Source organism: Carettochelys insculpta, chromosome 14, assembly GCF_033958435.1.
Source record: "Carettochelys insculpta isolate YL-2023 chromosome 14, ASM3395843v1, whole genome shotgun sequence".
NCBI classification, from domain to species: domain Eukaryota; kingdom Metazoa; phylum Chordata; order Testudines; family Carettochelyidae; genus Carettochelys; species Carettochelys insculpta.
Genome location: NC_134150.1, coordinates 6,439,228 through 6,452,342, shown reverse-complemented (window position 1 = coordinate 6,452,342; position 13,115 = coordinate 6,439,228). Strand labels below are relative to the sequence as shown.

General features: G+C 42.8%; 1 protein-coding gene across 3 annotated transcripts in view; it reads left to right on the top strand.

The window, feature by feature from the left end:
• Positions 1–269: 269 nt before the first annotated feature.
• The window catches only part of TRADD (TNFRSF1A associated via death domain), a 29,936-nt gene continuing 17,090 nt past the window's right edge, over positions 270–13,115 (top strand). Inside the window, exons 1-2 of one of the 3 annotated variants that reach the window (XM_075008990.1) lie at positions 270–502; positions 11,512–11,662. In XM_075008990.1, the coding sequence (XP_074865091.1) occupies positions 11,521–11,662 (142 nt within the window). In that variant the 5' untranslated portion in view covers positions 270–502; positions 11,512–11,520. Of the gene's footprint in view, positions 503–925; positions 1,040–11,511; positions 11,663–13,115 lie in introns of those variants that run through there. The other 2 variants (XM_075008992.1, XM_075008991.1) reach the window with 2 other exon arrangements.

Here is a 13,115-nt window from a genome sequence, read left to right as displayed (position 1 = left end):
CTTCACCCAGGGCTGCTTTCTAGAGCCGGGAAAATTGACAATCCTAAACCAGCTTGACTGGTTTACCCAGTCATCTGAGCAGAGCAGACAATCCTTCTCCCGCACTCGGTTACGGCCTTCCATTGCTAACCCAGGCCCGTAGGACTGGCAAGAGCTCTGGCCAATAACAATGACTCCTAAAGCGAAGGGGAGGCACAATCCCTGCATACAGGAAAACAGCCTTTCTGAGCCATGCAGATTTGATCTGAGGCACAGGGACCTGTCATCGTGCAAGACTTAACCCTTCTGCCCTAAGCTTCTTCCAGTCCGGGCCACTGGTATTCTGCACTGCTGCCCTGCTAAATGGGTGAACGGGGCTCTCTCTCCGGCGGCCTTGCCGGCTACCTCTGTCGTTACAGCCACATGACCAGGAGGAGTTTTCAGTAACTCACTCCCTTTCGCTGTGCACGGAGGCGGAAGCGCAGGGCGTCTGAGCGCGTTGAGGAGGGAGTGTCTGAACCAGGTAAATAAGCGAGTTCTAGGCGGGTGGCTTTTTGGTGGCCGTGGCATTTAATGTGGTTCTGCTCTGAGCAATCAGCTGCGCTTGTTGCCGGGAGAGATCTGCCGAAAAAGTTCTCTGCCTAGGGAAGCTTTTCCGCCTCCCCCCTCCCCCCACGCCAGTTCTCTCCCCCAGAAACTTGCCACATGAGACCCAAGCCCAGGAGGTGATTTGCTGTGGCAAACGGGTTTAGTGTTACATTAACTCCAGCTGCCCCACCGCCGAAATCGTAAGTTAAAAACAAAGCGACGGAAGCACTTTTTTCCAGGACCACCCACCCTGAGACCAGTTTTCTGCTCTGCGGGTGGGGGGAAGTTTCATCTCGTGCAACAGTTTTTTGTGATCTATCAGTCTGGTGCAGAGGCTTAGTTCTTTCTGTGCTTTTATAGGACCAAAATAGCTGCTGGGGTAAGTGACTGAAATGTTGTTGAAGTCGATGGAGTGGCACTCGTTTACACCCACGGGCAGTTTGGTGGAGACCTTTTTAAGTACTACAGGAAGGTATGGCACATGTGCGATATTGACCCAACTGTCATGGAAGAGCAATGCTGGTGAAAATGGACCAGATTAATAGTACTGGCTGTGAATGAGTATATCTAGTTTAAAATTCTCAAAGCACCCCCAGAACCTGTTTAATGAATTCACCAGCTGTATCCAGAATGAGGTGGGGCTCAGGCTCCTTGACCCATCCATCAGTCCTTGTTTCCGGCTGACAGGCCAGCACTGCTTATTTTTCAGAGACAGGCATTTGTGTCCTAGGAGCTCCGCTGGAAGTCTTTACACATCTCACATAGGCCACTGAATACATCAGCATTTTTAAAATCAACGTGTTGTTGAAGGAAGTCTCTGCCCTATTTCCGCAATATATTTTTTCCTCATATTAGTAAGCCAAGCCACAGTGGTTTTACTGCACGGTGTTGCCATCCTAACAAGTTTGCTGGGCTATTATGGTGGCTACTTTTCCTTTCATGAACCTGTGTATTAACAACAGAACATGATTCAAAATATGGAAAATGAAATGCCACTCATGGTTCATACCAGCTGTAGGAATTCCATGCAGTGTACAAAAGCTATTAACAGAGCATCCTGCTACAGGGGCTATGATGCTGCACTGTGGGAATATTATCCCCACATGAACAGTCTCACCATCAGAGCAAAGGTGAGCAAGATGATGATTCTGTTTACATTTGAATCATGGATTCTCTTTATCTTCTGTGGTTATACAGCGCCTAGCACATGGGTGTCCAACCTGTTGGCTTGCCTGGGCCGCATTGAGTGAAGAGGAATTGTCTTGGGCCGCATATAAAATATATAATATAGTTAATGTATATAAATAACAAACTTCCTTTTTTATTTTTTTTATTATAACATTAAAACAAAAGAGGGCAATATAAACATAAAACTAGTGGGATGTTTGAGCTTGTTTTTGTGAAACCAATGCATCAATGTCTGGTTCGATGGAAGTGGTTGCAATTCTTAGTGAGTTCTCAAGGTGCTCGTCAGAAAATTTTGATCTAATTTTACTCTTCGTGTGCTTCATCCTTGAAGAAAGTTGTTCACAAATGTACGTACTGCCAAAAAGTGATGACATGAATAAGGCGTGATTGTGAAGCGAGGGATATTTTTCTCTGGGAAGATAGGACTTATAAAAGTCTAGTAAGGAGACATGATTAAATTTTTCTTTGAGTTGAATGTCTGATTGCAACTCTATACATTCCATTTCAAAATTCGCAGGTAATGTATTTATGTCGACTGAAAATGGAGTTGCAAATATACCAAAAAATTGATGATTTTTTCGAAAATCTTGAACCTATTATCAAATTCCTGTATCAAAACGGAAAGCAAGGCTGCATATTTTTCACTGTTCACAGGACTGTGTTGAGCCAGTGTAGCAAAATGCCTAAAATTATTTGCCATAACTTGAGCTAGCCATAATTCAAGTTTCATTTCGAACGCTGTTATGGTTTGAAACATAGCACAGATAAGTTGATTTTCACCTTGAAGACGCATGTTTAACTCATTTAAATGAGCGGTCAAATCCACCAAAAATGCTAAATCTGTGAGGCATTTTTCATCTTCAAATTCTGGCACAAATTTTCCTTTTGATTCCATAAATGACTTGATTTAATTTTGCAAATTATAAAATCTTTTCAACAGTTAACCCCGAGTTAGCCACCTTACTTCAGAAAAGTAAATGATGTCCCCATAATCAGCATCCATACTTTTAAGGAACTCCTGGAATTGGCGATGATTCAATCCCCTGGATCTTATGAAATTCACAGCTTTGATGACAATCTGCATGATAATCCATTTTTAAAGCTTTTGCGCATAAATTTTCTTGATGTACGATGCAGTGATATTTCATCAAACGTGAGTTGCCGGCGGCAATTGCACCGTCTTCTATTAGTTTTATAAGTCCCTCTTTTTTACCAACCATAGCTGGGGCGCCATCAGTAGCTATACCAGATATGTTGGCAAGGATTAAAGAAAATCGCTTTAATGTAATTTTTACTGCTTCATACAAATCAAGAGATTTAATTGTGTCTTTTAATGGCACCAAAGAAGCCATTTCTTCAGTGAGATTGTATTCGTTATCAATACCCCTAATAAAAATGGCAAGTTGAGCCGTATCTGTAGCATCGGTACTTTCATCTATGGCCAAAGCATAAAATTTGAAATTAGCAGCTTTACTCTCCATATCTCTTTTGATAGATTTTCCTATTTCTTCACTTTGCTTGGCTATAGTCTGGCGAGACAAACTGATTTTAGAAAAATCTGTTTTTTTATCAGGACAAATTATATCTGCTACGCTTTCCATACATTGCTTAATAAACTCACCATCAGTAAATGGTTTTGATTTTTTTGCAATCAGATTTGCTACCACATAACTAGCTTTCACAATAGAGTCTGTTTGAGTTGTAATTTTTTTTAAAAAAGAATTGTTGACATGACAGACTTTTTTTCAGTTCCGCTATTTTGTCTTTACGAAACATTCCTTGATATGCATTGAATTTGGCAGCGTGTTTTTGCATATAATGTCTTTTCAAATTGTAATCTTTGAAAACTGACATGATTTCCCTACAAATTAAGCGTAGTGCCTTATTATTTGTCTCGACAAAAAACAATTCATCTGTCCATTTTTCACTGAACACTCTTCCTTCATCCACGATTTTTCTTTTTTTGGGTTCTGTTTTCTTTTGACACGATGTTGAAGCCATGCTCGGATAAAAAAATTAATAAATAAGCAACCATTTATTTTTCTAGTATTAACGATGTTGTATATGTAATTATATCAATATCATAAGCAAAAAACTATTTGATTCATTTTTGTACTTACTCCACCACAGCTGCTAAAAAACTATTTTATCTTATTTTAACTTATTAAATTATTTTACAAAGTAATATAACAAGCCCAAGTGCAATAATTAAATAAGAAAGCTTACATGTCTGCTTCCCAGCAACACAACTTAGCGTTTGTTTGCTGGGTTAATAACAATAAACGCCTGTCTTCACAGGCACACACACGTCGTATTATCACACACGTATTATCGGTAATCGTTGCATTTTACTCGCCAAGTTGCATGAGCGCATATAACGTCTGACATGCGGGTTTCGATTCGACTGACTGTGTGTGGCGGGTGCGGGAGGCGAAGTTAGCACTGCGCTGTGCCCTCCCCTACACAGCGTTTCGTTGTTGCCTACGCAGTCTGCGCTTGAGTACCGTGCAATCAAGTCATGAAAAATATCACTAAAAATCACATAATAATGTTAAAAGTTTACGATCTTGTGGGGCCGCATTATTAGCTGTCCAGGGCTGCATGCGGCCCGTGGGCTGTGAGTTGGACACGCCTGACCTAGCACAATGGAGTCATGGTCTGTCACTAATGCTACAATCATACAATAAATGTGTAAAGGCAAATAAGCTAGTTTGATTACAAAATTTACTATCCTGAAACAGTGTAGCAAAATTCAGGTCAGAATCTTGTGTTAGAGTCACAAAGAGGTAGCCGTGTTATCTGTATCTTCACAAAACAAAAAAGCAGTCATGTAGCACTTTAAGACACATAATAATTTACTAGGTGATGAGCTTTTGTGGGGCAGTTAAAAACAATTATTTATAATTATATAGTAACCTAATAAATTATTGTGTTAGTCTTTACAGTACTACGACTGCTTTTTCCTTGTGTTCTAGTGCAGTAGAGTCTCAAGATTTGCACACTTAATGTTCACAAATTCAATTATTTGCAAGCGGCCGAGTGGCCACTTCCCTGGGGCTCCAGGCAGGAGCGCCAGCAGCCACCGCTTCCCTCGGGGCACCGGGCAGGAGCGCCGGCAGCCAGGCTCCAGGCGGGAGCCATATTTGTGAAATTCAACATTTGCGAGGGTTCTCAGCATGGAAACCTGGCGAATCTTGAGACCCTACTGCAATTAAGACAGGTCTTTATTGAAAGTGACTAAAGCAAAGTCTTTGCATCAGTGCTAGTGTAATTTCAATTCCATAGCTAACTTAATGTTTAAACTAAAACTGGCAGCCTGTCTCATTTTTGCATAAGTATAAAATGACAGGTGACAGATGCAAAAGAGACAAGGCAGTAAAGGGGATGTTGTACGTATTGTACAGGTGTACATACTTGCTGGGGTTTTCAAAGCACTCAACTTTGCCTATATTTCTATTGGAACTCTGTAAAGTCATATAGACTTCCACACTGAGAACACAGGTAGGCTGACAGGAAACACTTTTGGGAATCCCATCCGCTGTTGTTAAAATGTCTTCTAGTCACAGGAGTGTGTTCCTTGACAAAGATGCCTGATTGTAGGGATGACGAAATGCTGCTTACCTTCAAAGGTTTTGTTATGTACAGCGTAATTCCCAGATCCACTGTATTTTGACATGGAAGTTCCAATCTCTTAACCTAGGGAAGAGTTTAAAAATCCCACCATTTGACCAATGCTGAGAGCCAATATAAAGAAATCTGGGTATGAGCTCTGTCAATGACAGCAGAGAGAGACAGGATTGGAGCAGGGGGAATATTTTTGACTAACATTAAAACGGCTGAAAAACCTATTTCTCTGTAATTTAAATCTCACTCGTCTTTTCTCTCCCCTTCCATATATCTAGTTTCCTAAATCTCTCTCTCTCTCACTTTCTCTTTTGCTGTGGATCTGAGACACTGGGAGATAAGACATGCACCTGAACCAGAATCTTCCAATTATTTGGGAGCATACAGAACCAGCTCTGAACTTTGCAGCTTAGACCCGTCTCCTCCTTTTGTTCCCCTACGAGTGGCATTTTCAGAGTGTGACTACTGGATTTTAAATTGATGTTAAAAGCTATGTATGTTACCCTTAAATGTAACTGGCACCAAATCTTGTGCCAGGTGGCCTAAGTGAGCTGTCTACTGAGAGCTGGTGATGCCTTGAATCCGTTTATGTTATTTGTATGTCTGTTCCATGTTTGTAGATGAAGTTATAGGTATTGGCTCTTTAGCTGTATTAGGAACGTTTTAGTGATGAGTTTCACAATAGGAGGTGAGATCTCATCACAGGCCTGATTCCCAGACATCAAATACGCATCTCAGGAATTTGGGAGTGTCACCTGGAATGCATCTGGTAGGAGTTTGCCACCACAGCTTACCTGGGTCAGGTGATCCTGACTCTCCAGTGCCTGATGGGGAAAGGAAAAAGAACATTTTCCCTCTACTGGAAAAAAATAGAAGAGGGGCCTGGTAGGGACCATCTTGCTTCTTTCAGTCCTCATGATTTAAGCCTGTCTGGACTGGGGGCCCATCCCCCAAAAGAATGCTCGCAAAGACTTTCAAGAATCAGCATATAACATCGCTGGCCTGCATCAATATGCATCAGTAGCTGTAATTGATATATGTAATGTATCACTTTAATAGGGAGTAAGAATACGTACCCACTGGGCTTTTTGAAGTAGCTGGGAAATCTGTGGGTTTGCTTGTGTGGCTTCTGGCTGGCCAGTGGGGCTGGCAGAGATGCTTTTATAGCTGGTTGGATTTGCCTTAGTGAGAAGGAAATCCCAGCCTGGGGCTGTAAGTGGCTCAGTTTTAAGCAAAGATAGCCTGGGATGATTTCCTTAGCTGTGTCCAGAAACTCCGTCATATTACACTAAGTGACTTGGGAATATGAGTCCTTGGGATTTATGCTCTTAAATTACTGAGGCATTTCTGATACTTCCATCCTGTATACACACGCACGGCTGGGTCTACACATGCCCCTTCCTTTTGAAAGGCCCATGTTAATGAGCAGGTTCGAAATACGCTAATGAGGCGCTGCAGTGAATATGCAGCACCTCATTAGCATAACGGCAGCTGCGGCGATTCGAAAGTGCAGCTTTTCAAATTGCGCGCCGCCCATGGAGATGGGACCTTCCGAAAGGACCCCCCACCCAGTTTTCGAAAGCCCTTCTTCCTATCTGGTGATCGGAAGAAGGGCTTTCGAAAACTGGTGGGGGGGTCCTTTCTGAAGGTCCCATCTCCACGGGTGGCATGCGATTCGAAAAGCCACACTTTCGAATCGTCGCGGCCACCATTATGCTAATGAGGTGTTGCATATTCATTGCAGCACCTCATTAGCATATTTTGAACCTGCTCATTAACATGCCCCTTTCGAAAGGAAGGGGCACATGTAGACCCAGCCACATGTATTTACCTGTGGACAGATCAATAGCTATTTCAGTGCAAAGGTCAGGACTGGTGCTTATTATTTATATTTCAGCAGTGTTTGAAGGCCCCAGTTGGGGACCTATTGTACGAACACAAACTAAGAGATGGTCCTTGTCCTGGACAACTTATGCATCCCTCAGTCTAACGAATATGTAGTACATGCCTCACTTACCCCTTGTGCCCAAGCCACAGAGGATGAGACTCTGCTGCAGCTGTCAGCTAGCAAGCCAGGCTCTTCAGCACCCCCATATTTGTTCTTTCACCTCTTGGGGGTCCCTTGTTCAATGGCTGGTGTGTTAAGAGTTAAACTAACAGCTACAGAAAACAAAAAGTTCAGTGTGACTTGATCAGCTTATTAGATACAACTCCCCAGTAACTGAGGCTTCCTTTCTGCATTGGCAAGAGCTGGACTAGATGATCCAATAGGACTTTTTCATCCCTCACATCTTTGATTTGGGGAGTTTCTTCTTCTTTTTCTCTTTGTTTTTGTTTGTTTGTTTGTTTTGGCCTGAAAGTCTTGGTGCATGTTTTTGTATTTGGTGCTAATATTGTCTGTGTCTACACTACAAAAATAACTTTGAAGTTGCTTACTTCAAAGTGCAACTTCGAAGTAGAGTGTCTACACACCCCGTACTTGACGTTAAACTTCAAAGTAGGGCACTACTCCATTCCTGCGAATGGAGTAAGGACTTCACAGTTGGGCTCCCTACTTCAAAGTTAACTTCAAAGTAAGGGAAAATGTGTGTAGACTCTCTGCTGACTACTTCAATGTAGTGACTAACTTCGAAGTTAACTTTGAAGTTCGTTCCTAGTGTAGACGCACCCACTGGCATTAGCAAGCCAAGTTATAGTAGAGGTATGCATCAGGGAGGGGACTAAACAATCTTATGAGAATATGAATGAGTCCTACCATCCTTCCCTGGGGAAGGCTGATAGCATGTAACACAAAAGCATCATTTCTAAGTATCCCTGTAGCACTAGCCAAAATACACCTGTGTGGAAACAGGATACCAGCCTGGAGCTATGTAAGTCAATGAAATGGTCTGCGCAAGAAGAGGGATCTTTTTATGTCATTTGGGGTCTTTCCAGGCCCCTATTGATGCAGAAGCAGTATTTCCACTGCCCTCAGCTGGGGCTGGAGCAACCTGCCAGTATTTGGAACATCTGGAACTGCCAGGTGCCAGATATCTCACACACCGATGTGGTCAAGCTATGAACTGGCCACGTATCAGCTCTTCTGACTATAGAGATGTTTTCATTTTAACTGGAAGAGGTGCAGTTCGGAGACTGAGCCTGAGATGTTGTGAACTTTCCTCTCTTCGTGGGGTTCATGTTGTCCAATTGGTGTTAATAAGAACATTGCTAATGGTATCAGCTTGTTCTTCAATAGCTAAGCCATTCAGTCTGCAACTGGCTTCATGCAATTGCTAATGGCTGAAATTGGTTTTATTCTGGAGATGATTCCTTTTGTTTATATTTAAGAAGCACCTTTGTTGAGCTCTTGCCTGACTCCTTGGCTTTTCATCACACCTTTCTGCCACTGAATGGCTTTCCCAACACGGTACACTGTAAAGGTGAACTGTGGCAAAAAGCATAATGTGCAGGATTACAAAAGATAACCTAGTGATGGTATCATAGAGAACATGAGGGTTATTTTAAGGGGAATATTTGCATGACCAATTATCATATATTTTTCTAATTGTAAATGTTTTAGACCACTGGAAGAGAAATTCAGCTTAAGCTATGCATCTCCAGCTATGTGTGAATAATGCAGCTGGAGTTGGCGCACCTTGAGTTCAGTTGCTGTGAGTCGTCAGCAGAGAAACTCTCCTATCAATTTCCTTACTCTTCTCATCTGGGGTAGATGAGATGGGAGAGTGATCTGTGGTCAATTTGTCAGGTCTCAACCAATATTCTCTCTAATCTTTTTGATCCATGTACAGATTTTTTCCATCCACGTGCAGAATAAATGTTGCTATGTGCATCAAGGCATGTGCGAAAGTGCACATCCAGGAGAAATGGAAACCTAGCTGTGGGAGCTCTGCTAATCAGCTGGGTGGCATTGGAATCTCTCCTGAGTGACCACACACAAACAGAGCTTGACTAGGCAGTGCAGTATGGGAAGGAGGTGGGCAGCCCTAAGGGGAGAAAGAACAGGTTAAGAACTATTTAGAAAACCTGGACGTAGACAAATCCATGGGCCCACATCAAATGCATCTGGTGGTCCTGAGCGAGTTGGTTGATCTGATGGTAGAGCCAATGGCCATTATCTTTGAAAACTCGTGGTGATAGGGGGAGGTCCCAGATGGTTGGAAAATGGCAAATGTAGAGTCCATCTTTAAAAAAAGGGAAGAAGGAAGAGGAGGAAACTGGTCAGCCTCACCTCATTCTTGGGAAAAATCATGGAAGGGATCCTTGAGGGCTCCATTTTGAAACACTTGGAGGAGAGGAAAGTGATCAGAAATTGTCATCATGGATTCACCGAGGGCAAGTCATGCCTGACCAGCCTAATTCCCTTCCATGACGTGGTGACTGGCTCTTTGGATATGGGGAAGGCAGTGGACATAATATACCTTAACTTTATCAAAACTTTGGATATCGTCTCCCACAGTATCCTGGCCAGCAAGTTAAACAAGTATGGGTTGGCTAAATGGACTGTAGGGTAACAGAAAGCTGGCTCAACTGTTGGGCTCAACAGATAGTGATCAATGACTCTATGGTTGGTGGCTGGTATCAAGCAGAGTACCCCAGCAGTTGTTTCTGGGTCTTGTTTTGTTCCAAGTCTTTATTAATGACCTGGATGAGGGGATGGATTGAACCCTCCGCAAATTTGTGGATGACACTAAGCTTGGGGGGGAGGCTGATAAACTGGAGGGTAGGGGTAAGGTCCAGCGAGACCTAGACAAATTGGAGGATTGGGCCAAAAGAAATCTGATGAGATTCAACAAGGACAAGTGCAGAGTCCTGCACATAGGACAGAGGAATCTCAAGCACTGTTACAGGCTGGGGACCGAATGTCTGAGCAACAGTTCAGCAGGAAAGGACCTGGGAATTACAGTGGATGAGAAGCTGGATATGAGCCAACAGTGTGCCCTGGTAGCCAAGAAAGCTAGTGGCATACTGGGTGCATTAGTAGAAGCACTGCCAGCAGATGTAGGGAAGTGATTATTCCCCTTCATTCGGCGCTGGTGCATCCAATTCTGGCCCTCCCGTTCCAGAAGGGATGTGGACGCACTGAAGAGAGTCCAACAGAGGGTGTCAAAAATGATTAGGGGTTTTGAGCAAGATTATGAGGAGAGGCTGAGAGACTGGGGCTTTTCTGATGTACAGAAGAGTAGAGTGAGGGGGTATTTGGTAGCAGCCTTAAAGCGGGGGGTTCCAAAGAGGATGGAGAGAGTCTGTTCTCAGTGGTGACAGATGACAAAATAAGTAGCAATGGTTACAAATTGTGGTGGGGGGAATCTAGTTTGAATATTAGGAAAGAACTATTTCACTAGGGCCGCATCTACACTAGCAAGTTTTTCGAAAGATTTTTTGAAAGAAGGGGGCTCTTTCGAAAGGTCCCATGGAGTATCTACACACAAAAAGCCTTCTTTGGAAAGTAAACCGAAAGAACATGGCACTCTTTCCGAAAGTGCTCTCCTGCTCCCGTTTCAGGAAGAGTGCCTCCTTTCCAAATCTTCTTTCAAAAGAAAATGTGTGTAGCCACTCTGTGGGGCCGTCTTTTCAAAAGAGCAGTCCACATGGCCCGGGATTTTTCAGTCCCTGGCCCGTTCTTTTGAAAGAGCGGGGGCTGTTTGGACACTCTCTTTTGAAAGAACAGATCACTCTTTTGATCAGCTTTATTGTATGTGGACGTGCTCTTTTGAAAGAAGTTCTTTCAGAAGGGAACTTCTGGAAGGGCTTCTTTCAAAACAACTCTGTAATGTAGACATACCCTACAAGACTGGTGAAGCTGTGGAATGGGTTACCTAGAGAGACGGGAGAATCTCCGTCCCTAGAGATCTTTAAGTCCTGGCTTGACAAAGCTGTGGCTGGGATGATTTTGTTGGGATTGGTCTATCAGCCTTTGCTTTAAGAGATAATAATTAAACATTCTTTAAATGTTACACTTACTGTGCCAGTAACAATCTCATCATTGTTAGTACTTTGTCTCAAATATCAAGTTTTCATTTAGAACAACAAAACCAACTCAGAGTCTAACAGCTTTGTTACAAAGTTTGCTTTACGTTCTGTGTGTTGTGGCTGCCTTGGGAACAAACTGTGCTCACGTACCTGATATTTTAGGTGCTGAGGATGGCTGACAGCTCTGATCTTTGGATTGGAAGCGCTTATGTGTTCCTTCAGTCAACATCTGAGAAGATTGTCCTGCCCTGTCTTTATGGAAGCTCCCAGCTGAAATCTAGCATCTTCAGGGCCCTCAAGCTGGCTTTTGCAGGTACGTGTCATAATCCTGGGGGAATGCTGCGCCACTCCACAATGCAGAATTTGCACAAAAATTAATGTTGTTTGTGCAGAATTTCTTTTTTCTCCCCTCAGAAATGGGCTGCTGGTTGCTCGCAAATAGGAGACCCTACTCGGGGAGAGGGATAGGAGCTGGAGGGCTTCTATTACCTGCAGTTTCGTGCATGGCCAGAAGGAAAGAGGTAGCATGCAGGAAATTCCACACAAGCCAGGACCCATCATCAGGCAGTTTCACTCCCTGGATTCCTGGGCTTTTGGGGATAGGTGTACGGATTTCTGGGCTTGGGGGGTTGTCCACATCTGAGCTCAGAGGCTATCCATGACTGAGCTCTGTGGGACATAAGGGGCAGAAAAATAGGGCTCTTGTAAGGTTTTTCTTCTACTGTCCACCCCTGGGGAAATTTTGTGTGTGTCCGTATTGTTACAGACACACTTGCTGCAGGTATTTTGAAATAAATGACCAAAATAATTGAAACTAGCATGATTATATAATGTTATTTTAACAAATTAAATATGCAGAATTTCTAATTTTTGGCACAGAGTTTTCCCAGGAGTAGTGTCATTGCACTGAATACAAACAGAAATGTCACAATGTCTTATTCCTTTACTTGCTACATTCATTTTTAAGGGATGTTAAGGTGACATTCACTCCACAGAGAAATTTTTAGCAGTCAGACTATAGTTAACTGCAATTTCATGGGTCACATTGCAGGGATGTGATTTTAACTTGTATAGAAATTATTTTAATTGCATTTTGCATGCCAGGAGACATATCTTCTATTTGGATAAGCACATTCTTAAAACAGCTGGTAGTTCATGTGTATGCCAAATATATTATTAATACATTATTTGGGCTGCCATAGCAACTGAATATCCCAAATGAGATGGATGGTCATTGCATTATGCTTTGTATAGGCACTTAGGAAGAGACTGTCCCTCCCCTGAAGAATTTACAGTCTAAATAAACAAAACAGACAATGGTTGGGAATAAGGAAGCATCATTCCCTTTTCACAGATGGGAAACTACTTCACTGATGCTGTGTTTACGCTGTAGCGATCTTTCAAAAGATGATCTTCTGGAAGACCTTCTTTCAAAAAAAGCATGTCCACACACAACAATGTGGATCAGAAGAGCAATCTGCTCTTTAAAAAGAAAGCGTCTACACAGCCCCATGTCTTTTGAAAGAACAGGCCAGAGACTGAAAAATCCAGCACCATGAGGACCGCTCTTTCGAACAAAGGGCCCCTGGAGCATCTACACTGGCTTTTTTTCTGAAAGCGTCTTTCAGAAAAAGGCACTCTTCCTCACCTGGAAGAGGGAGATGGCCTCAGGAAGAGGCACCATGTTCTTTTGAAAGGAACTCAAAAGAGCGCATTTTGTGTGTGTGGACTCTCCACTTTTTCTTTCGGAAGAGGGCCTGATTTTC